The following is a 26,384-nucleotide window of genomic DNA, read 5'->3' on the forward strand; positions in this document are numbered from 1 at the left end:
GGAGGTTGGACCCAACATGTTTTGCCTACTGCTGTTTCAAGGGTCCTCCCAGAATCATCGGTATCGATCCACCATGCTTCAATTTTCAAAGTCAAAGTTTTTAAAGAATTAACTAAAAAATCAACTTCCTGTTCGTTCCGCTTGTCAACAATGTAGCGCTACCCCATTGGTCCTCCTGTGACTTGATCCTGCCCCTGAAGACGCGAACCTATCTGGTGTGCTACCAGGCTCCGGGGGAGCGCCGATGCCGGGGGGGGGGGGGGGGGGAGAGGCATTCACACAGTGGTGCGGGACAAGGCAGGTACATGAAAAGCTCGTGCCTGCCTTTTGCCCCACTGCGACGCTGCTGATGCTTCGGGAGTGAGCCGAAGGGCAGGACTGCCAGAGCTAAATAAGGTAACGGTGGGGGGGTGGGTATTCGCTCCATAAGATGCACCCTTATTTCCACCCCCTTTTTGGAGGTGGAAAAAGTGCATCTTAAGGAGCGAAAAATATGTTTAGTATGATGTGATAAATTTGAGACATTGTTGCATTCATTTGTTTGATGTGGAATTGAGTGGTAGTCTAATACAGTGTTCTTCAACCTTTTTACACCCGTGGACCGGCAGAAATAAAAGAATTATTTTGTGGACTGGCAAACTACTAAGACCGAAATTTAAAAAAACACATTTCCGCCCCTTCTCCGCAAGCTCGGTCCCCACAAACCATCTGATCCCATCTGCACAAGCTTCAGTTATGATTTTATGTTGAACGTATTTTATTAAAGTATAAAAAGAAACAATATTCTGTACAATTGTCATTTTATAAATATAAATATTCAGAGCAAGGACCAACAAAACCTCTGTCTCCCCTCCCCTTCACATATATCCCCTCTACTATCAAGAAAACTGAACAAGCCAAATTATTACAGAATGCTACACAGAAATATCATGCTAAAAGAATACTGCAGTCACACATGATAGGAATAGTGTTAGGCTTTGCAGTCCCCAGTTATGTCTCTAGCAGGATATATATTTCAAATCTGATATATTGTAATGACAAAATAGAAATAAAATGATTTTTTTCTACCTTTTGTGGTCTCTGCTCTCAGTTTCTTTCCACTCTTTTCCTTCCAGCGTCTGCCTGTTCCATCCACTGTCTGGCCTCTCCCCCTTCCATATGTATCTGACTTCTTTCTATGCCCCTCTCCCCTTTCCATCCAGCCTGTGCCTCCTCTCTCCTTTTTACATCATTCATTCCAGCTTCACTGCTTTCTTCATTTTTATCTCTCCTACACCAGATCTAGCATCTTTATCCCTCTCTCATTTCTCTGCTGACCCCCTTTCCAGCATCAATCTCTCTCTACTTTCTCATTCCTGTCTCTTCCCTTTCCCTCCTCTAATCTCCCTCCCAGCCTCCTTCCTTTTTTCCTTCTCCCCCCTATCCAACAGTAGCTCTCTTCCCATCCCTTTCCCTCTTCCCCTCCCAGCAGCATCTCTCTTTCTACCTCCCTCTAGGTGCAGTAGCAGCTCTCCCTTTATCCAGCAGCTTCCCAGCCTCCAACAGGGCTTCCTCTCCTTCCAGCAGCTCTCAGTACTTGCCTGCAGCAGTGATTTCCTTAGGCAGCCTTGGGTCCATTGCCGCCTCTGAGGAAAGGGGAAGTTGCCAAAGTGAATCACTGCCCTGGTACGTACAGAGCTGCTAGGAGAGGAGACAGCCTCTGTTGAAGGCTCCCCATGATCTTACTCCTGCTGTGCCCTGCACATTCGCGACCCCCCCCCCCCCAAGCCTGCAAAAATAGCTTTGCACCGCAGGCCCTGCCGCCCAAGATGAGCCGGAGGCCCCTACCCGCCGCATCCTGCACGTGGGCAGACTCTGAGCACAGACGCTGCTGATGGCCCCAATCCACACGCTGACCCCCCCCTGCGCACGCTGACCATCTCCCTTCTACCTGCACCTTCCCTGGGGCCCTCTTCGGCGACTCGGCAAGGGCAGTGATCAAGACAGGCTGCCGACGTCGGGAATTCCCTCTCTGAGTCCCGCCTATTTTGTTTCAACTTCCTGTTTCAGCATAGGCGAGACTCACAGAGGGAATGCCCAACATCGGCAGCCTGTCTTGATCGCCCGAGGCTGGGAGGAACAGAAGATTTCCGCGAACACCACCAGGGCAGGAAATTTAACGGTGTCCATCTCGCCAGCCCTGCGCGGACTGGCAGGAATTTTCTGCGGACCGGAACCGGTCCGCGGACCGGCGGTTGAAGAACTGTGGTCTAATACACACTAAGGGCTGGAGTTGGTTCTAGCCGTTTAGCGCAGGTTTAGCGTGCGCTAAAACCGGTAACGCGGCTTCGTAAAAGGAGCCCTAAATGTTCTGTCAACAATGAAATATTTAGGAGTGTTTTTCATTTGTGAATTTCAGTGTTACTTGATCATTGTCAGTGTGTCACAACAGAAGAAAGATTGAAAGATCAAATCATGTGGCCTCTCTCTTAATTGAACTACATTGCAGAATTAAATTTTAATGATCAGTGCTGACATATTGTATAAAACTCTGGCATTTTGGTCTGTCCTGATTCAGTTTTGGTTCCATATCATCCTTAGTGCTCATTGCAATCCTTCCAGACCAGCATTTTAAGTTTATCAAAATTCAGATTAGAGGCTTCTCATGGGGCCTGTTTGATTTTCTTGTCCCCATTACATTGCAATTCATTACCAGATATTTGAGAGTTGAAACTTCTTACCGTATTTTGAAGGGCAAGGTTAAGCCTTAGTTCTTTGAACAGTTATATCTTCAGAAAGGGAACTCTGATTAATCATTTTCTTTAATGGAACATTTTAACTCAAGATTCTGGCAGTTTTTCTTTTTTTCTTCCTGTGCTATTCAGTTTCCATCCTGGTGTTGCCTGTTTGCTGGGGGGGGGGAGGGGTTCCATCTAGCTGTCATTGCTTGTCATGTGTTATGCTGACAGTATTGTTTAAGATTGATTTTATGTAAATTCTTATGATGATGTTATTCTGTTTAAACTAATTTGCCCTCAATGTGTTAAGTCTATGACCAATACCCCTTAAATTATGATGTATAAGAGAGAGTTCTTTATTAGAAAACCTCTTTTTATTTGAAATTAGGATTTTATATTTTTAAAGGCAGAAAGCCCTCAAGTGTTCACGGCTGTCTGGGTTTGGAACTAGTCCTGCCAGAACAATCTATCGTGAATTAATCAACACAACATAAAAGAAGATAAGAATTAGTCAACACGACATAAAAGAAAGGAAATTGAGACTAATGATAGTTCACGATAGGTTGTTTTGGCAGGACTACTTCCAAACCCAGACAGCCGTGAACACTTGAGGTCTTTCAGCCTTTAAAAATATAAAATCCTAATTTAAAAAAAGGGGTTTTCTAATAAAGAACTCTCTCTTATACATCATAATCTATGTAAACTACCATGATATTTTGTTATGGTGAATGATGGTGTATCACCTATCATGAAATAAATAAATCTGTATAAGAGTTACAGAAGTTGGAGGATGTAAGTCTTCATCTCAAGCACCATTACTGTACTTTTGCAAAATCTCTGCAAACAAATGTGCAATGGGGAAAGTTCACTAGTACAGACAGGTTTCTTTTTTGGTGCAAATGAGCAGGTCTGTTATAGATAAGTTTGTGTTATCAGACATCTAATCATTTCTTGTTGGGTTTTTTTTTCCTTTTTATTTTGTAGTGTGCAAAGATCCTCCCTACAAAGTAGAAGAATCTGGGTATGCTGGCTTCATTCTACCGATAGAGGTGTACTTTAAAAACAAGGTACATGGGTAAATTTGTTGTTTCTTTTTATAAAAAAAATATCACTGCTGCAAGTTCCCCAATATATCAAATTGATTGTTTTTTTCTTCTTTCTGCATTAGTAAACATTTCCTTTTTTTCCTGATATATTTTATTCTATACTAGTTTTTTAGCCCGTTACATTAACGGGTGCTAGAATAGATGTGTAGACTTAGGCATTTCTTTCTTTCTTTCTGTGTCTGCCTTTCTTTCTCGCTCTCTGCCCCCTGCCTGTTTGTCTGTCTTTCTTTCTGTCTCTCCCTGGCCCCCTGTCTGTCTTTCTTTCTTTCTGTCTCTTCCCCCCTGTCCAGCAACACCCCTTCCCTGCTCCCCCTGTCCAGCAAGCAGTAGCCCTTCTCCCTTCCTTTTACCTCCCCCCTGTCCAGCAGCATCCCTTCCCTACTCTTATCTGATAAGTCTCCCGTGTTTTCTGAAGCAGCTTTGCCAGGACCTGCCGCAGGCTCCTTATATAGCTGGCTCAACTGCCACACTCATCACAAATCGTCACAGTCTTCTTCTACTGCGCATTCGGTGGCACGGCCCCACGGATCACGGAACATGGAGATTGAAGTGTGCATGCGCACTAAGAGTTTTATTATAGCGGATGGTATTATACTTGTAAGATAAACAAAAGTATGTGTCTTTTTTCATAGCCAGGGAATACCGTGTTTCCCTGAAAATAAGACAGTGTCTTATATTAATTTTGGGTCCAAAAAACGCAGTAGGGCTTATTTTCAGGGATGTCTTATTTTTTTTCATGTACAGTCATCTTTCCCTTCCTCTCCTCTACCCCAATTCTTCCTCTTTCCTTTATCCCCCCACCCCCCCATGTTCAGCATCATTCTTCCCCTCTCACCCATCTCCTTGTGCAGCAGAACCCCAACGACCCTCCCACCGTGAGACCTCCGAGGCCTCCTAAAGCTGAATTGATGAATTTGATTTTTTTTTTTCCAGCAAATCAGGCAGCACTAGTGTCAGGGATGGAATCATAGAGTGTCAGGGACATTCGGGTGGTGGTGGGGGGCGCACTTCGGGGGGTCAATCTTAACTAGGGCTTATTTTTGAGGTAGGGCTTATATTAGGAGCATCTTTAAAAATCATGGTAGGACTTATTTTCGGGATAGGTCTTATTTTCGGGGAAACAGGGTAGTCACAGATGGGCCTAGGTAGCCTATAGACCTTCTCCCTTTGGAATGAAGCCTACCTCGCCAGTGGCATCATTGGAGGCCAAGGAGGTTGTAGCCTTCTAATTTGAACCTGAGGCTTTACCAAAAATACATTTCTGGCTTTGTATTGGTAACTGTGTTACAGTTCTCCACTTTTTTTATTTTACTCTCTAAATCCACATTTCAGTTGACACTAGCCCCCTCTTTTACAAAGGTGCGCTAAGCTTTTTAGCACATGCTAAATATTAGCTCGCGCTAAACATGCACTAAACGCTAATGCGTGCATGTTATCCTATGGACGCGTTAGCGGACAGCGCATATGTTGATTTAGCGTGCGCTAAATCTGTGCTAAAACGCTTAGCGTGCCTTTGTAAAAGAGGGCTTAAAAGATGCTGAATAATTGAATGTTTTGAATCTTCTTATGTGTTTGTTTCATTTTAACATTTTTGTAAATGATATTGCTGCAGGACTATCGGGTAAGATTTGCCTCTTTGAGGATGATATCAAAATCTGCAATAGAGTAGACACCCAAGATGGTGTGAATAACATGAGGAAAGACCTAGTGAAGTTTGAAGATATAAACTTAAAATGTGATTTTTAAAAATGTTAAGCGGTGGTGGTGCCAGAGAGTGACCACATCCCAAAGAAAATTACAATATTATGTTTATAGTGAGTGTAATGTGCTTGGAGGACGAGAGATAGCTGTACATAATATTCAAGAATGCTACAATGAACAAATAGATCATTGCAAATGTGTAAGGAACGAAGAGGAAGTGTGCTGCAAGCAAACCATCTCGGCTTACAAACTGTAAATGTGCTCAAACTGTGATATTTGTAAAAATAAGAGCATACCTGATAATAGATGTTGCAAAGAATGCAACGGAATGTTTATCTTAAAGGTGATATTAGAACTATAATGTAAGGATAATATATCTAATATAATAAAACGGTAAGCCGCGCATGCGCACTTCCTATGCGTGCGCCCGTTTTCCGTGAGCTGTAGCGACCCATAGGAAGTGCGCATGCGCGGCTTACGGTCTGGCCTCACGTGAGGCAAGACAAGTGTGCATGCGCGCCCTTCCCTGCTCTCCACCTGTGGAGCGGCGGCTGCTGGCCGCTAGCACCCCCTGCCCTCTCCGTCGCATCCCGGCTCCAGCGGCGTAGGCAGCACTATAAACACGCTGCTTCGCACCCTTCTCTGCCGATTTCCTCTGCCGCGTCTCTGATGACATCATCAGAGACAGACGCAGCAAAGGAAATCGCCAGTAGAAGGCCACGAAGCAGCGTGTTTAAAGTGCTGCCTACGCGGCTGGAGCCCTGAGGTTTGTCGGCGGTGGGAGAGTCAGGAGCAGGCCGGATCGACAACAGCAGTAAAAGAAGGGGGAGGGGCTGAACGGAGCAGGGAAGAGAAGGTAAGAGAAGGGAAAGGGGGAGTAGGGGAAAAAGCTGCTACTGCTTCTACACAGGAAAGGGGGGGATAGGAGGGAAATGCTGTTGCTGCTGCATAGGGAAGTGGGATGGAAATGCTGCTGCACAGGGAAATGGGGAAAAATGACAGATAGACAGCGGGAGGGAGGGAGACAGAAAGAAAGAAAAACACAGGGGCAGGGAGAGGGACAGAAAGACATACAGAGAAAGAGGGCCAGAGAGAGAGTCAGCGGGAGAGGGAAAGGGGGCTGCTTTGGGAGGAGGGAGGTGCTGGGGGGAGACAGAAGGGGCCATGGAGAGATAGGGATAGGGGGCTGCTTTGGGGGAGGTGTGCTGGGGACAGACAGCTTTGCTCTGGGGGGGAAGACAGAAGAGTGCCATGGAGAGACATTTGTGGGGGAGGTGGGTGCTGGGGGCAGACAGCTTTGCTCGGGGGGAGGGGGAGACAGAAGGATACAGACAGCGGCCAAGGAGAGAGAGATAAAGAAACACAGACAGACAGACACATCTATTCTAGCATCCGTTAATGTAACGGGCTTAAAGACTAGTCTATAATAAAACGTTATGCTGTTAAAGAAAGAAGAGGAGAGTACAGGATCAATTCACTATAAGTTAAGTGAGGTTCCTTTTATTTTATATCAATAAGAAAAAGAAAAAGTTATACAATAATAAATTAAAACATGAATAAAGATTGGACTGATGCAGAGTTTAAGCATCTGGCTCTGTTTGCCTGATTGCTACCTGAAGGTCCATACAAAAATTATTTGCAAAAGAAAATTACTTGCAAAAGAAAAGTATTAATAATGAAGATAAAATAGAAAGTAGATGAGAGATTGAACAGCTAGCCTTTGGTATGATGGTGTAAAATTTAGACAACTATTATATGATTTAATTGATGGTACAGCAGTGACATTCCTTTTGGTAATTAGTAGTTAAAGAAAGAGAACATTGGCAGAAAGTGTACTTACATCAAGCTTGAAGAATGGTCTGAAATTTGGCAGCTAAAATTTAATGCTAAGAAATACAAGGTCATGCATTTGGGCTGCAAAAACCAGAGGGAACAGTACAGTTTAGGGGGTGAAGAACTTTTGTGCACGACAGAAGAGTGGGACTTGGGTGTTATTTGTATGTGATGATCTTAAGGGGGCCAAACAGGTTGAAAAGGTGATGGCGAAAGCTAGAAGGATGCTAGGAAAAAGGAGATATTGATGTCTCTGTATAAGACTTTGGTGAAACCTCATTTAGAATATTGTATACAATTCTGGAGGCCACACCTTCAAAAAGATATAAAAAGGATGGAGTCGATCCAGAGGAGGGCTACTAAAATGGTATGTGGTCTTCGTCATTAAGTGTATGGGGACAGACTTAAAGATCTCATTATGTACACTTTGGAGGAAAGGCGGGAGAGGGGAGATATGATATGATAGAGATGCTTATATTTTAATTACTCCAAAAAATGTTATTAGCCAAGTGGTGGAAATACCCATTGAAAAACCATTTAAGTAAAGTGGAGAAAAAGCCTCAACTTAATTTCATATGCAGACGGCAACCCAATGAGTTTTTCAGCCATTTTTAATCTGTATCATGGTCAAAAAAACAGAATAGGAGGGAACTCGCTGAAGCAGCTACTTGTTGGTGAAATAAGAGCCTTGTTGGATTTGGACACCGGTTCCTTGTCTTCACTTCAGTGACGAAAATGTGATTGTGGGAAGATCGTTGCATTTTTGGTTATGATCAACAGCTGTGAAGATAAGTGAAACCTTCCTTAAGGTTCTTTTTCCTGTTCCCTGTGCACAGTGGTGAAATATGTTCCCATTTTGAAAGATTGCATTTTGACAAGTAGTGGAGTTTTTTTTGCCCATGATACAGATTAAGAACGGCTGAAAAATTCATTGGGTTGCCGTCTGCATATGAAATTAAGTTGAGCTTTTTCTCCACTTTACTTAAATGGTTTTTCAGTGGGTATTTCCACCACTTGGCTAATAACATTTTTTGGAGTAATTAATATATAGATTGTTATTATTAGTATTGTTCTAGAAAGATGTTTATATACCTACGTAATGTAAATGCGCATGAGTCGAGTCTCATTTGAAAGGAAACTCTAGAATGAGAGGGCATAGGATGAAGTTAAGAGGTGATAGGCTCCAGAGTAATTTAAGGAAATACTTTTTTTACAGAAAGGGTGGTAGATGCGTGGAATAGTCTCCCAGTAGGGGTGATGGAGACAGAGATTGAATCTGAATTCAAGAAAGCCTGGGATAGGCATGTGGGATCTCTTAGAGAGAGAGATAATGGTTACTGCGGATGGGTAGACTGGCTACTCGAGCTGCAACAATCGACATCCAGCTCTACAACCTATTGACCTCGACCACAGACTATAAAACATTCAAAAAAGAAATAAAAACCCTTCTATTCAAAAAAAATATAAAACCGAACTAACTCTATCAGAAATGTCCCAAGCATCACTTGCAACTACTCCTTATATACTTCTAATACCATGACAATTCAAATGTAATCCTGAGCAACTCAAAGAAATGTACAAACTACTCCCTAAATACTCCTGACAATCCATTTGTAATCCACCTTGAACCACAAGTTAATGGCGGAATAGAAATCCCCAATGTAATGTAATGGGCCATTTGGCCTTTATCTGCCATTATGTTTCTATGTTATGAAATTACCCTCAATAGAAGTAATTTTATTTGAGCATGCCTAGGTAAAACACCTTTTTATGGTGCATAAGTACTCATGTAAGTGGCAGCTTTGGACATTTACACAAGCTCTAGAACAGTTTTAAATGATTACGCCATTATTTTTCGAGTACATGGTAGTAATATATAATCTATATGTGTACTTGCATTCTTCTGCCCAAATTCTACCTTGCTCACCAGAAATTGACACACTATCTTTTTAAAGTGCTTATGTGGCTAGATCTGTACATAAATGAATAAAAATTTTACCAAACTGGATATATACTAACTGCTTAAAGTACTCACACCTTATAAAATTACCTCCCACAAATCATGTCTTTGTGCCACCATAGATAGGTTGGACATGACCAGTCTCCATTTACAAAAAACATGTCTTGTCTATATATTGTAATTTCAAAATGCTATTAATCATAGACTTTCCATTTTACAATATATATTATGTTTTCTAATTTTTTGTCTTACTGTTGTCTCTCACTCAGAGAATTCCTTCTGTATAGTATCTTTATTTTTTGTCACTATGTTTGTAAAAATGGCACAGAGGATACTCGTATAAGCTTACATTAGTCTCAACGTAGAAATTCGTTAGTCTCAATCATCCTGCTGAAGTGGAATCCAAGAAGACTGCTTGTACCTGACATGCTGCAGCTCTCTCCATTTCTATTATTTCTTCAGAATGTTTAAATGAAAAGGCAAGTCTTCAGCTCTGACCGCTTAAGAGCATAAGTGGTTCATCGTGCCCAGCAGTCCGCTCACGCAGCAGTTCCTAGGTCAAACATCAGTGCCCTAATTGAGTCTAGCCTTACCTGCATGCGTTCTGGTTCAGCAGGAACTTGTCTAACTTTGTCTTGAATCCCTGGAGGGTGTTTTCCTCTATAACAGTCTCCAGAAGAGCGTTCCAGATTTCTACCACTCTCTGGGTGAAGAAGAACTTCCTTATGTTTGTATGGAATCTGTCCCCTTTTAACTTTAGAGAGTGCCCTCTCATTCTCTCCACCTTCTCTCTTTATCTACTAAGTCTATTTCCTTCATTATCTTGAATGTTTCGATCATGTCCCCTCTCAGCTGGTATTGATGGGTTTTTCTACGAATGTTTTACTCTCTTGTCATTTAGATATTTGGCTCTGTGAATAGCTGTTGGGTCTTTTCTCTTATTCTTATTTCCTTGTTCTATCCAACAGTATTCTTGGATTTCCAAATTTGTGGAACTGAGTGGCTTAGATTTTTTTTATGCCATTAGGCCTATTGCTTTATGTAATTACAATATCTGTTTCCTTAAATGATCACTTTTTTGTCCAAGTTTTCTATATGGTTGTACAATTAAAAATTTACTATAAATAACATTTAAAAAAAAAAAAAAAGGACATTAGTCACATAAGAGAATACTTTGGCCCTGTACCATAACTTTCTGGGCCAAATATCTTTCCCTTTCTCCATCTTAAACTTTGGATAACTGCTGTCTATAGCCACACACATAGCAGTTCTGTTCTGAGACCATATACAATATAGTTCTGTCCCCTCCTGCGGATATGGAGTTTACCCAGATTACCTGTGTCCAGCCTATCATTCTCTCTGCAAGCAACTCCCCAACCCCTATATATTCTGTCTTTCCAAATTAGTTTGTAAGCTCTTCATAGCAGGGACCGTCTATTACATATCAAATGTACAGCACTGTGTATGCCTTTTATCGCTATAGAAATTATAAATAGTAGTAGTAATAGTAGACAAGCCAAATGAAGGGTGTCAACTATGATGTTTGTTTCTGCTTTTTGGTAGTTTGGTAGCTGAGTGCTGTGAGTCAGGCATTGCAGAAAAGCAGTAGCAGAAGCCAGCAGATCTGAAGGCACAAAAAGCTGGGAAAGTAGAAAAAGGGGGAGGGGGAGGGGTTAGATGGTCAAAACCATATTCTTTCTCTTTTAAAATATTACTAGAGAATCAGAAGTAAGTAGGAAGGCCTTTCTCTTTCTTATATTTCTTCATCTGAGTCAGAAAAAGAAATTGTGTTGGCTAATGCAACCTGGGACTGTTCTATCTTAATTTTCCAGCAGTCAGCCCAGTCAGTTATGTGAAAAGGCTGGTGCCAGAGAAGATAGGTCTAAAACAGAAGGCTTATTGGGCAAGGTAGCCAATAATTCTGCTTGATTTGCCTATTCAAATCGATTCACCCATTCACTTCGGTGAATTGATTCAAATCGATTCATTGGCTGAGAAGATTGGACTCACCGATTCAGCGATCAATATTCTCCCCTCCCCCCCCAGTGAGACCTGACATACTTCTGAGGCCTCCTAAAGCAGCCATGGCGGTGGATGGTCAGCAGCAGCATCTCTCTGAATGGGCTGCTCTGTGGCCTGCCCCGCCGGGGCCTTCGCTCTTCCACGTCACTGATGACAGGGCAGAGGGGAAGCTCTAGTGGGGCAGGCTGCAAGTAGTCAGTTCAGAGTGATGCTACTGCTGACCGTCCACTGCTGCTGCTGCTGCTTTAGTAGACCTCGGAGGTATGTCAGGTCTCACGGTGGGAGAGTTAGTGGGGTGCTGCTGTACAGGGGGATGGGAGGGAGGGAGGAATGGAAACTACTATACAGGGGATGGGAGGGAGGGGAGAGTGTGTGGCGCAGTGGTTAAAGCTACAGCCTTAGCACCCTGGGGTTATGGGTTCAAACCCACACTGCTTCTTGTAACCCTGGGTAAGTCACTTAATCCCCCCAATGCCCCAGGTACCTTAGATAGATTGTGAACTCACTGGGACAGACGGGGAAAAATGCTTCAGTACCTGAATAAATTCATGTAAACCGTTCTGAGCTCCCCTGGGAGAATGGTGTAGAAATTAAATAAATAAATGAAAAGTTGCTACACAGGAGAATGGATGGGAGAGGAGGAAATCTGCTGCTCAGGGGAATGGGAGGGGAGGAAAGATTTTGCACATGGTGGGGGGGAGGGGCAGGGGGAGAGGGAAGAGGAAGAATTGTTGAGGGTGGAGGAGGAGAGGAATGGAGAGAAGAGGTAGAAAGGTGTGAGGGGGGAAATCCTGCATATAGAGGAGGGGAGGGAGACATGCATGGAGAACAGAGGGAGAAATGTTGTGCATAGGGTGGATGGCAGGGAGAGATGGTGCATGGGGAAAGAGAAAGAAATGTTGCACATGATAATGGAGGGAAGGAAGAGAGAGATGCTGCATGGAGGGGAATAGAAAGTTTGACCCAGGGCACAAGGCAGGGAGAGTGAGAGAGAGAGATGGTAGACAGTGGAAAAGAAACAAATGTTGGATATGGCAATGGAAGGTAGAAAAAAATAATTTTATTTTTTATTTTGTGATTACAATATGTCAGATTTGAAATGTGTATCCTGCCAGAGCTGGTGTTAGTGAGCGTGAGCTAGGACCTAACAGAGAAAGAAAAATACTTTTATGTATATTTTGTGTACACCACAGTGTCTGTGTATGGTTGGAGAGGGAAAAGGAGGGCGGGTGGGGTGGAAAGGCTACAAAATGAACCCACCAGGACGTTTGAAAAAAAAGCCTGATTGGGCAGGAGAATGAAATTGAAAAATCTTTCCCTGAATTGGGCAGCACTAGTAGCCAGTGATCACAAGGATGTTACACCAATTTAAGGGTGCAGATGTCCCAAAAGTGCTTGGTGACTTTTCTTTTTCTGGGATATTCTCTTTTGGGTTAGGAGGTAGAAAAGCCTCTGGTATTCATTCCCAGATACAAAAATGAGTTTAGTTAATGACTTGTTTGCCCAGTAGCATAAGAGTTTACTGCTGTTTTAATACTGAGGCCTTCAAGCAAAATCTTTAAATAAAATCACTCTCTAAGCTGAAGCTTGTCTCTTGTTCACTGCCTGAACCACATTAGTAATTGTAATGGGCTCTAAGAGGCCATCTTTGGAGTGTTAAGGACATTTATTCAAATAGATAATGTTCTCAGTAGAATCCCCTTGAAAGAATCCTCTTGTGATACAGAGTTCAGCAGCATTCTTTCAAACAAAGAAGTCATTGTTTATGTTTAATCTGGCAACTCCTGAAAGACTCATCCTCGGTGCTGTAATAGAAGACATATAGGGTGTATTTTATATCCATATGCGTGGCTTGAAATTGCCAATTGCAGGAATACCTAAACTTTCCATGCTGACACCCTGAGAACAAAGGGGGGCAATTCTAGAACTGGGCACCTCCACTAGGTTTCCAGTTCCTTTTCTTTTTTAATTCTTTATTCATTTTTGCATGTTACAACAAGTGTAGCAGTTAAACTCATATGAACTTAAAGATACACACTTGATTAACTCTCATATATGCATTAAGTATAACATTTCATGACAAGTTAATATTCTGTAATATTTTAAATATTATGTAAGAAATCTAATATATAAATTATTCTTATTGAATAGAATAACCTCCCCTCCCCTCCCTCCCTACTCAATAATACATAGAAGTATCATTACTATGAAACTATTCAAATAATCATGTATTATGAAATAACAACAAGTAAAGCCCACTTTCCTTTGTAGAATACTAGCATGACAAAGTATTAATACCAAGGGGTGCGGAAAAGTTCTCAGCCCAACCAAGAAGAGAATGACAAAGAGCCATAAAACTTAAAAGTTATTCCATATATTGACCCCTAAGTTGCACATCATGTCTGAAGTTTCTGTACCTTTCCAAAAATTACTCTGTCTGGTCACTGAAATATTGCTTCTCTGCTGCAAATCACTTGAAAATTGTCACCCTTTAACACTTTTTCAGGGTTTTCTAAAAAAAATAAATCTTACCAAGTATATAGTGCTGGTAAATATTATTTTTCTTGGAGTAATCCTTGTGGGATCTCACAAGGTTCTCCATTATCACCAACCTTGTTTAACATTTACCTAGTTGCGTTGGGTAATTTATTACAAAATCTGAAAGTAAATTTTACCTCTATGCCAACAATATTGCTATACTTATCCCAATGATGTCATTTACGGCAGATATAAAACATCAGATTTCAGTAATTCTGGCAAAATAGAGACATGGACTATTAACTTTAAACTTAAATTTAACCCCGAAAAAATGAAATTCTTTTTAGCCTGTCCAAATTATAATATCAATGAAAATGTATTTCAACTTAATGGACATAATTTCCCGATATCTAATACTATAAAAATATCAGGTGTTGTGTTAGATTATCATTTTACCTTAGACGATCAGATGGATCTAATGATAAAGAAATGTTTTTCCGTCCTTTGGAAACTGCGCACGATTAAGAAATATTTCAATCTAGCGTCTTTTAGGCTATTGGTTCAGTCTTCAGTCCTGTCTGTCCTAGATTATTGTAATATAATTTATTTGGGATCTCATAAAAAAATTCTTAACAGATTAAGAATAATGCAAAACTCAACGGTTCGTTTGATCTTCGGTCTGAAAAAATATGACCATGTTAGCTCTTATTAGAGACAGCTTGACTGGTTGCTGTTTGATGCAAGAGTTTTATTTAAATTTGACTGTATCTGCTTTAAAGTACTATTCGGTTTAGCTCCAGCTTATCGTGTTTCTCATTTTGAATTTCATAGAACAAAAGTGAATACATGCAAATCTTACTGGTTTGCATTTCCATCACCTAAAGCTTGTCGTTACAAAAGAGTTTTTGATCAAACTTTAGCATTCCAGGCTAGTAAAATGAATGCTTGGTGGAGCATTGAAAACCTATCTGTTTGATTAATTTATATCTTAATTGTTTTAATATTGTATTTATGATATGTATATGTGGTGCATTTATATGAGTCGCTGATTGTCCAGTTTTTCTTGATATAAACCACCTAGAACTCAAGGTACGGTGGTATACAAAAATAAAGTTTAGTATTATTATTATAAAATAGTCAGATGGAGCAAGATCTTGTGAGTAGAAGGGATGGTCTATGCAGTGAAACCCCAACTGCTTGAGTACTTGAATAAATGCATGTAAACCGTTCTGAGCTCCCTTGGGAGAACGGTATAGAAAATTGAATAAATAGCTAAATAATAAATAAATAAAAACATCCATCGTTTTTACAGCTTTGTGAACAGGTGCATTGTCTCCTTTCCGCAGTGCCTCCTTTAATTGGCACAGAAAGTTACAGCAGCATTCTGCATTAAATGTTTGGCCCCTTGGAAGATAGTCATTACAACACCTTCCTGGTCACAAAACATTGTAGCCATGACTTTTCCTGTGGACTTTTGGATCTTGAATTTCCTTTGGCCTCGGAGAACCTGAGTGCTGTATAACTATGTTTCATCAACAGTAACTAGTTCCAAAATGTTGGCATCATTTCACTGAAAATGCTGCAAATCAACTTGGAAGTGTCCACTCAATGTTTCTCATCAGCATTCAAACATTTGGGCATCCACTTGGCTGACAGCTTCTGCATACCCAGCTGCTCGTGGATTACCGTATTTTCTCGCATATAACGCGTGCGTTATACGTGGTTTTTACGTACCGCGCATACCCTTGCACGTTATACGCGTGAGCGCCTTGTACAAAACTTTTTTTACATAGTTCCCCCCGACGTCCGATTCACCCCACCCCGAAGGACCGCTCGCACGCACCCGCACCCCCACCCCGAAGGACCGCTCGCACGCACTCCCACCCGCACCCGCACCCCCACCCTGAAGGACCACTCGCACCCCCACAGCCTCCCAACCCCCCCATCATGTAGACGCTCCTACCAGTGTCCTGCTGCTTCCTCTTGGCGGTCCCGACACCCGACACGATTGGGGCAAGAGGGAGCTCAAGCCCTTTTGCCCCAGCCAACCGCGGCACCCCCGACACGATCAGGGCAAGAGGGAGCTCAAGCCCTCTTGCCCCCCCGACTCCCCGACACGATCGTGGCAAAAGGGAGCCCAAGCCCTCTTGCCCCGCCGACTCACCAACTCCCCGACAATATCAGCCAGGAGGGAGCCCAAGTCCTCCTGGCCCTGGTGACCCCCCCCTAGTTGTTCAGGCCAGGAGGGAGCCCAAACCCTCCTGGCCACGGCGACCCCCTACCCCCACCCCGCACTACATTAAGGGCAGGAGGGATCCCAGGCCTTCCTGCCCTCGACGTAAACCCCCCTCCCCCCAACGACCGCCCCCCCCAAGAACCTCCGACCACCCCCCCAGCCGACCCGCGACCACCCTGGCCGACCTCCACGACCCCCCCACCCCCCTTCCCCGTACCTTTGTGTAGTTGGCCGGACAGACGGGAGTCAAACTCGCCTGTCCGGCAGGCAGCCAACGACGGAATGAGGCCGGATTGGCCCATCCGTCCCAAAGCTCCGCCTACTGGTGGGGCCTAAGGCGCCTGGGCCAATCAGAATAGGCCCGGGAGCCTAAGGTCCCACCTGGGGGCGGGGCCTGAGGCACATGGGCCCAACCCGACCATGTGCCCAAGGCCCCGCCCCAGGAGGGACCTAAGGCTCCCGGGCCTATTCTGATTGGCCCAGGCGCCTTAGGCCCCACCAGTAGGCGGAGCTTTGGGACGGATGGGCCAATCCGGCCTCATTCCGTTGTTGGCTGCCTGCCGGACAGGCGGGTTTGGCTCCCCTCTGTCCGGCCAACTACACAAAGGTACAGGGAAGGGGGGTGGGGGTGTCGTGGGGGTCGGCCAGGGGGGTCGCGGGTCGGCTGGGGGGACAGTCGGAGGTTCTTGGGGGGGGGCGGTCGTTGGGGGGAAGGGGGGTTTGCGTCGAGGGCAGGAGGGCCTGGGATCCCTCCTGCCCGTAATGTAGTGCGGGGTGGGGGTAGGGGGTCGCCGTGGCCAGGAGGGTTTGGGCTCCCTCCTGGCCCGAACTAGCGGGGGGGGGGGGGGGTCGCCAGGGCCAGGAGAACTTGGACTCCCTCCTGGCCCGATATTGTTGGGGAGTAGGGGAGTCGGCGGGGCAAGAGGGCTTGGGCTCCCTTTTGCCCCGATCGTGTCGGAGGTGCCGCGGTTGGCTGGGGCAAGAGGGCTTGAGCTCCCTCTTGCCCCGATCGTGTCGGGGGTGCCGCGGTTGGCTGGGGCAAGAGGGCTTGAGCTCCCTCTTGCCCCGATCGTGTCGGGGGTGCCGCGGTTGGCTGGGGCAAGAGGGCTTGAGCTCCCGATTGTGTCGGGGAGTCGGGACCGCCAAGAGGAAGCAGCAGGACATCGGTAGGAGCTTCTACATGATGGGGGGGGTCGGGAGGCTGTGGGGGTGCGAGCGGTCCTTCAGGGTGGGGGTGCGGATGCGGTTGGGAGTGCGTGCGAGCGGTCCTTCGGGGTGGGGGTGCGGGTGCGTGTGAGCGGTCTTTCGGGGTGGGGGTGCGAGCGGTCCTGCAGGGGGGGGGTGAATCGGACGTCGGGGGGGGCATCAGGCTTTCAGGGTGGGGACAGGACTTCAAGGGGGAGAGGAGAGTTGGGGCGGGCGAAATGAGAGTCGGGGTGGCCAGAGGAGAGTCGGGGCGGGCGAAAGGAGAGTCGGGCAGCATGCGCGGTATACGGGTGTGCGCGGTATATAAAAATTTCTGTACATAAATTTGTGTTTTTCGCGTGCTATACCCACGTGCGTGTTTTACACGGGTGCGCGTTATCTACGTGAAAATACGGTATACACCCAACATGTTCCCTGGATATTTGTAGTGTTTCGGCAATTGTTTTAGCTCATATTCACTGATCTGCCCAAATCAAGTCATGGACATGGCCAACAATTTCAGGAGTAGGTGCCATTTGAGGCCTCCCAGACCTTGTTGCAACTTTGGTCTTGAAATCGCCACACTGAAAGCTTGCACACCACTTTATCCCTGTGGAGTATGATGGGAATTTTTCACTCGATGTTTGGATCATACATTCATGATTTTCCTTTGAAATTTTCTTCTGCAGGAATAGGAACTTTATGACGGCTTGGAGTTCCACACTTGAAAATTCCACCCTTTCGTTTACATGGTTCAATCAATGATCTGAAACAAACTCAAAACATAGCGTTATGCAAATTGGCACTTTGCAAAATAAAGTACCGTATTTTCACGCATATAACGCGCGCGTTATACGCGTTTTTACCTACCGCGCATACCCCTCGCGCGTTATATGCGTGAGCGCGGTATACAAAAGTTTTAAAACATAGTTCCCACCCCGCCCGACGCCCGATTCACCCCCCCAGCAGGACCGCTCGCACCCCCACCCCGAACGACCGCTCGCACGCGCTCCCACCCGCACCCGCATCCACGATCGGAGCAAGAGGGAGCCCAAGCCCTCTTGCCCGGTCGACTCCCCGACGTCCGATACATCCCCCCCCCCCCGGCAGGACCGCCGACTTCCCGACAATATCGGGCCAGAAGGGAGCCCAAACCCTCCTGGCCACGGCGACCCCCTAACCCCACCCCGCACTACATTACGGGCAGGAGGGATCCCAGGCCCTCCTGCCCTCGACGCAAACCCCCCTCCCCCCCAACGACCGCCCCCCCCCAAGAACCTCCGACCGCCCCCTAGCCGACCCGCGATCCCCCTGGCGACCCCCACGGCCCCCCCCCCCCCCTTCCCCGTACCTTTGGTAGTTGGCCGGACAGACGGGAGCCAAACCCGCCTGTCCGGCAGGCAGCCAACGAAGGAATGAGGCCGGATTGGCCCATCCATCCTAAAGCTCCGCCTACTGGTGGGGCCTAAGGCGCGTGGGCCAATCAGAATAGGCCCTGGAGCCTTAGGTCCCAGCTGGGGGCGCGGCCTGAGGCACATGGTCGGGTTGGGCCCATGTGCCTCAGGCCGCGCCCCCAGGTGGGACCTAAGGCTCCAGGGCCTATTCTGATTGGCCCACGCGCCTTAGGCCCCACCAGTAGGCGGAGCTTTAGGATGGATGGGCCAATCCGGCCTCATTCCTTCGTTGGCTGCCTGCCGGACAGGCGGGTTTGGCTCCCGTCTGTCCGGCCAACTACCAAAGGTACGGGGAAGGGGGGTGGGGGGGTCGTGGGGGTCGCCAGGGGGGTCGCGGGTCGGCTGGGGGGGCGGTCGGAGGTTCTTGGGGGGGGCGGTCGTTGGGGGGAGGGGGGTTTGCGTCGAGGGCAGGAGGGCCTGGGATCCCTCCTGCCCGTAATGTAGTGCGGGGTGGGGTTAGGGGGTCGCCGTGGCCAGGAGGGTTTGGCTCCCTTCTGGCCCAACTACCAAAGGTACGGGGAAGGGGGGTGGGGGGGTCGCCAGGGGGGGTCGCGGGTCGGCTGGGGGGGCGGTCGTTGGGGGGAGGGGGGGTTGCGTCGAGGGCAGGAGGGCCTGGGATCCCTCCTGCCCGTAATGTAGTGCGGGGTGGGGTTAGGGGGTCGCCGTGGCCAGGAGGATTTGGGCTCCCTCCTGGCCCGATATTGTTGGGGAGTCGGCGGTCCTTCGGGGGGAGGGATGTATCGGACGTCGGGGGGGGGCATCAGGCTTTCAGGATGGGGACAGACCTTCAAGGGGGACAGTGCACGGAAGTCAGGGGGGGTGAACGGAGAGTCGGGACAGCGCACGGAAAGTCAGGGCGGGCGAAAGGAGCGTCGGGCAGCATGCGCGGTATACCCGTGAGCGCGGTATACCAAAGTTTTTGTACATATCATCGTGATTTCTGCGCGCTATACCCGTGTGTGCGTTTTATACTGGTGCGCGTTATTTGCGTGAAAATACGGTAGCACTCTTTTCAGCTACAGTGGCAAAATAACGCTCAGATTTTAGAAAGTTAGTTGGGCTGAGAACTTTTCAGCACACCTTCTAATCTAAGCAATGAAAATAACCAGAAATTATTCAGTTCAAGTCCACTACAATTTGGAGTTCCATTTCTAATAACATAGAGGAGAATAAAGGAAAAATATTAATTAACTAATCCCCCTTTTTATGAAACCGCATTAACGCTTTTTATTGCTGACTGGCAATAATAGCTCCAATGTAACTTTTACTGTCAAGGTTGGTGATAAAAAACACTAGCATGACTTCATAAAGGTGGGGGGAGGGTATGTAATGGTCCAGATATGAGGACACAGAGTACTTTCAGATTCCCCTATCCTCAATGCAGGAGCATTGGAGATCCCCTACTAGCCAAAAAAAGATGTAAATTGCCTAGGTTCCAAAAAGAATCATGTGAGCAGGTGCATAACAGCCATACTGGGTCAGACCAGTGGGGGCCATCTAGCCCAGTATCCTGCTTCCAACAGTGGCCAATGCATGTCACAAGTACTTGACAAAAACCCAGATAGTAGCAACATTCCATGCTACTGATCCCAGGACAAAGCAGCGGCTTCCTCCAGGACTATGTCAGTAGCAGACTTGTCCAAACCTATCCAAATCTGTTTTTTAACCCAGATATGCTAACCACTGTTACCACATCCTCTGGTAACAAGGTCCAGTACTTAAAAATTATTTGAGTGAAAAAAATGTTTCCTCCTTTTTGTTTTAAAAGTATTTCTATGTAATTTCATTGAGTGTCCTTTAGTCTTTGTACATTTGGAAAGAATAAAAAATTGACCCATCTTTACATGTTCTATACCACCCAGAGAGAGAGAGAGAGGGTTCATAGACAACGGCGCGAAAGACAAAAGCACGCGCCGACAATTGAGCGCAGCGCGCGCCGCCACGCCGCTCTAAATTACAGTTTTTAGGGGCTCCGACAGGGGGTTTTGTTGGGGAACCCCCCAGTTTACTTAATAGACATCGCGCCGGCGTTATGGGGGGTTTGGGGGGTTGTAACCCTCCACATTTTACTGTAAACTGAACTTTTTCCCTAAAAGCAGCGAAAAAGTGAAGTTTTCAGTAAAATGTGGGGGGTTACAATCCCCCACACCCCCCATAACGCCCCCACAACGCGGCGTGATGTGTATTAAGTAAAGTGGGGGGGGGGGGTTCCCCCCCATTCCCCCCCGTCGAAGCGCTAAAAACAGTAATTTAGAGCGGCGCACGCTGCGCTCAATTGTCTGGGCGCACCTTTGTCCCGGCGCGCTTTTGACCTGACACCGAGAGAGAGGGATATATATCCCCTCAAAATATTCTAAATATTGGCTCCTGGATATGTTTGCATTGTAGATGATGTAATATCACAAGCAGTTTGAGCAAGTGTCCCACAGAATAGATGCATAGCCTCTCCATAAATCTTTGTCATGCCATAGCTGGACAAAGTGTAATATATGAAGACAATATTTGAAGCCCTCATATCCTGTATCCTGATATAAAATAAAGGAAAAAGAAAATGTGTTATTTTTCTTATGTTTTAAATTTTTTGGACCCTGATTGATTTTTAATATAAGTTAGATTATCTCAGACTTTTTATAATAACAAATAACTTGTGTATTTATTTTTTGGTTGATGGATATGTTGATTATTAAATGCCTTGCATTTTTTAAAAATACTTCTTCTCAAACCTTTTGATTAATTATCTAATGTCAAAGCTGTCACCTATATAGAGTTTTGTACATCTGCTCTTTTATTTCCCCAGGAAGAACCTAAGAAAGTCCGTTTTGACTATGATTTGTTCCTGCACCTTGAGGGCCACCCACCTGTAAACCATCTCCGCTGTGAGAAGCTCACCTTCAACAATCCCACAGAAGAGTTCCGAAGAAAGCTGGTAAAGGCTGGAGGGGTGAGTCCCACTCCCTTGTCAAAAGCCGTCACACTTAAGAAGTTAATGATTGTTCCTGATTCATTTTGGCTGAGGGGGACATCATAAAACATTTTAGTGCAAAATGTGATAGAATGCTTGAGTGATAAGCTAAGTAGCCATTGTTTGGGAGGGAACAGATGAGCAAACAAGCACTCCCCTTTTCTCCCCTGCCCCAAAAAGGCTAATCTCAAAATGCATTACCTGTCTTTAGGATCTTGTGCTGTTTTTAAGGTCAAAGCAGTTAAAACGTATTTCTCAAAAGGCACTTAGTAACTTCAGCTTTTATGCATGGAAAAGAGAAGTGCATGAGTGTCTCTGAGATCCTACTGCACTTTGCTTTGTGGAGAGAGATCAGTTAGCACAGATAAACATTTACTATTTCCTGTGAGGTTGTAAAGCCAGGATGAAAAGAAAGGGGTGTTTTCCTTTCTCATTTGAAGTGCCTCAACTCAGGAGAAAGATCATGTCTGCTGTGCTTTCCATAGACTCTTGTTTTTGTGGATGAGATGTGAAGAGAGATGAGACCACCTTGTCTGTATAGATTAAAAGCACAGAGATAACAAGGGATCTCAAACAGATGTACCCCTTGAGCACTTGCAAATGAGTCACTACTGTGCCAAAAATAAAGAATCTGTACATGAGATGACTCCATCTAAGAACTCAACAGCAGCTCTATTCTTGCTCCTCTAAAGGTGGGAAAGAGAATTCAGTCCTCGACTGAGACCATTTATGTTCAAATATTTTTTCTTTATTCAAAGCGCAATTAATAAAACAGAATAATAATACCATATACATTATATTCTTATCAGCTGAAGTAATGAATAGAAAAATCTGATGTTGCAAAATATTACGCTCTGAAATTTAAATTCATTTTTTCACCTTGATCCCTTTTCCAACTCTCCCCACATTCTTGGTGGACTGCAAATGAATTTTAAACAGAACCTCACTAAAGGTTTAAAATATGACTATAGTACATGCTGCTGGAATAAGTGTGTCCCAAAACTGTTCCCAGGTTTTTGAAATGGCACCCCCTCAGGGGACTGCATGTCCTGGATTGAGATCTGAGACTGTTTATAAATATACAAAGTACTGTAATTATTTCTTGACAGGGATGTGGCTATCAGTCCATTATCCTGCTAGTACGGCTTCATATTGCAAAGGATACTGAATGGGCTTTATACAGAAATGGCTTTTGTGCACTACCACTTGCTTCAAGGGGATTAATTTAATCTCCAGACCAATGTAATCCATGCATTATTTTAAAATCAGCTAATAACTCTGTGTAAACCATTGGAATGCAGTGTTACACCTTTAGAATCCCAGAAAGGGTGGTTGACCGTTGGAATAGGCTTCCAGCGCAGGTGATCGAGGCCAGCAGCGTGCTGGACTTTAAGAATAAATGGGGATACCTATGTGGGATCCCTATGAGGGTCGAACAGAAACATCGGTCACTAGGTATAGACTTAAGAGGAAGGGTCAGTAGGGTGGGCAGACTTGATGGGCTATAGCCCTTTTCTGCCGTCATCTTTCTTTCTATGTTTCTATGATATGGAAAATTAATCTTTTTTTATTAGGATATAGTGGCTTAGTAAGGGGGGGCAGACTGCCCCAGATGCCATTTTCGCAGGGGGCACCAATGCCTCTCCTCCTCTCTGCCCTACCCTTCCCTGCGTATCTCATTAAAGGCTTGGGCGTTTTAGCTTCTTATGGTTATCTCAGCATACACAGTATTGTATTCCGCCCTCCTGGACATGTAACAAAAAGACTGCAGGGCTTAGATAAATGACCTGCTAGTGACCTGCTTAGGTCCAATGATTGTTAAGAAAAGTAACACATGAGAAGTTTTTTTTCTAGCATTCAGTTGTATAGCCAGAAAAATGTATAAATATCACTGTAATCTCCTGGTTTTGGAACTTCTGAAGCTGCCAGCTTAGGGCTCAGAAGTCTGCATATGCTGAATAAAACATCTGTGCTTTCTTCAAGTCTCTAAGTTTTGTGGCTGACCAAAGTGACCTTTCATTTTAAGCAAGTTTCTTAACCCAGGGGTTAATCCAGTCCTTCCGACGCACCCAGGAAGTCATGGTTTTCAGGATATCCTCATTGAAACCTGATTGGTTTGATGAATCCTAAATACTGGGTTGAACACCTGTCTTAACCCCTCCATTGTCTCAGGTACAGCTGCTGCTCTAACCACTAAACCAGGGGTTCTCAGCCCGTCCTCAGGAAATAACTAGCCCGTCGGCATTTCAGAATACCCACAAAGAATATGGACAAAACAGATTTATGTAGAGTGGAAAAAGCACATGCAAAATTCATTGTGGCCATCCTGAAACCCTGACTGGCTAGGGTTATCCCAAGGATTGGGTTGAAAAGTCTTGCACTAGACTTTTTCTCCACATTAGAGAATGACACGGGGACAAATTTTTCCCGTCCAATAGAGCTCTTTTCCTGTCCCTGCCCCATTCCTGCAAGCTGTGTCCTCATCTGCACAAGCCTCAAACACTTAAAAATCCTAAGTGTTTGAGACTTGTGCGGTCAAGGCAGAGCTTACAGGAATGGGGCAGGGACAGGGATAGCAACAAAACTCGCGGGGATGGGGAAAAATTTGTCCTTGTGTCATTCTCTACTCCACATCACATGATTTTTGCCTATATATTATTTGCTAATATTTTATTAGGAAATCATAAGAGCAGAGCTATCAAAATTACTTACATTACTGCCCACAGGATTTGAAGGACTGTGGCCAGATTATTGCTGCCTTTATACATGACACTGCCAATACAAGTACAAATTCTCATGCCAATAAAGATTTTTCAGTCTAAGAATTACACTTAACTAAGGAGAGCTGCCAGTATAAGAGAAGGAAGGGTGTGGAGGGGAGAGAAAGAGGAAAAGATTAGGGCTGAGAGAAAAAGAGGAGAGACCCTGCACTCTCTCACCACTTATTCTGTAGCCCAGGAACAGCTGCTGCTCACAGAGCCTTTGACATGATACAGGTGTGATTTTACCTTTAGGGCACAACACTTTCGAGCATTTCATTTCAAAGTTTGCTCTCTTTAGAGCTACAGCTCCTTCAGAAGCAGATTTTAAAAAGCCATCTCTGTTCTACAGTGTTTAAAAAATAATGCCACAATACAAAATATATGCCCTAATATTTGTGGCTCAGTTGTGAGACAAAAAATAAATAAATATTACTCGAGATCACATAAAAATAAACAATTTGTTGCCTCAATATGATGCCTGATGTACGGTTAAATACCTTTACATAAATCCACTTGATTCTAACCACAATACATGCATTTCCTGAACCCTTACATTTGTCTTTCTTTTGTTTGTTGACTAGATTGTAGGCTTTCCAGAGTAGGCCCTCACCCCTTATATGTGTATTGGTCCTGCAATGGGCTAGTGAAAATAGGCTGGAGGAATAGTATATATTTATTTATTTGGGCTTTATTAACTGCCTTTTTTCTTGAAGAGATTCACCCAATGCAGTTTACAATACATTGAATAGTAATCAGGTACTTTAAGTATTTTCCCTATCTAGTACGAGTATTTTCACAATCTAACTGTGGTACCTGGGGCAATGGCGGGTTAAGTGACTTGCCCAGAGTCACAGGGAGCAGGCTGGGATTAAACTCTCAACCTCAGGGTGCTGAGACAGCAGCTCTAACAACTACACCCAATGACTATATCAATAAAGATAACATGTACATTGTAGGCACGTTTCATAAACATAGATCACACATCCCTATTAATGCATCTTGCTATTAAACTCAAATATGAGCAGAAAAACAGTAAGAAAACACTGTAGCCATAAAGAAGATAGACAGGTGTGTGTTGGGGAGAGGGGACGGGAATGGGAGTGGAGCCTTCAGAGTCCAGTAAATAGTCTTTGTATATATATCCTATATAATAAAAGACTAAGCGCACATGCGCACTTATGATTTCGTGTTGCCTGCCGCTGTGGTATGTGTTCCGTGGCAGCCAACCCAGCGGCAGGGAACATTCTGGCCACTCCCCTCTTCCCGCCCTCACTCACCCTGGAAGCCAGGCAAGCTCTCTCCTTGCCCGCGTCCTCGGCAGGGAGCACACCTAGGCCCTCACTCAGACTACACCCAGTGTATGCAGACTAGAACATGAGATAAGTCAGGTCTGATGTCCTTGGCTCTCAAACTTGGGCTAGTCTTGAGTTCTAAATAAATAAATGAAGGTCCATAGGCAGAAATTAATATTAAAGGGCAGAGTCCACTAGTCCAGTTTCTTGATATTTTTTAAAATAATAACTCAAACCAGTGGTCCATCTAGCCTAAATTCCTATTTCCAACAGTGACCAATCCAGGTCACAGTACCTGGCAGAAATCCAAATAGCAACAACATTCCATGCTGCTGATCCCGGTCAAGCAGTGGCTTATCCGAACAGACAACCAAATGGCAGTGTACTACAATGTAACTACATGAACAAATAGGGAGGGTCAGGATCTTGCCCACTTTGTCAAGAAGTGAATCAACTCTGGCCCTGGGCAATTCCTCCCAACATATTCCGTAAGGCAGTTTACTTAGCAAGAGAACAAAACATTCTAGCAGTCAAATTGAGCAGATTCCTACAACCTCACAAATGGTCGCTCAACTTAACCATGTCACATCAAATATTTACCAGTTAGGGAACTCTGGAGATAGATCTCTGCTTCTCCCCACAATCACAAACTTCTACTTTTCTGTTCCAGAATATA

The 26,384-nt window shown here is 44.9% G+C and overlaps 1 protein-coding gene across 2 annotated transcripts in view; it reads left to right on the plus strand.

Moving 5' to 3' along the window:
* The window catches only part of MLLT3 (MLLT3 super elongation complex subunit), a 604,203-nt gene that overhangs the window by 330,289 nt on the left and 247,530 nt on the right, over positions 1 to 26,384 (plus strand). For both annotated transcript variants that reach the window (XM_033919532.1, XM_033919525.1), the window contains exons 3-4: positions 3,702 to 3,784; positions 21,490 to 21,633. In XM_033919532.1, coding sequence (XP_033775423.1) covers positions 3,702 to 3,784; positions 21,490 to 21,633 — 227 coding nt within the window. The remainder of the gene's footprint in view (positions 1 to 3,701; positions 3,785 to 21,489; positions 21,634 to 26,384) is intronic.

The sequence above is a fragment of the Geotrypetes seraphini genome, chromosome 1 (assembly GCF_902459505.1).
Source record: "Geotrypetes seraphini chromosome 1, aGeoSer1.1, whole genome shotgun sequence".
Taxonomy (NCBI): Eukaryota; Metazoa; Chordata; class Amphibia; order Gymnophiona; family Dermophiidae; genus Geotrypetes; species Geotrypetes seraphini.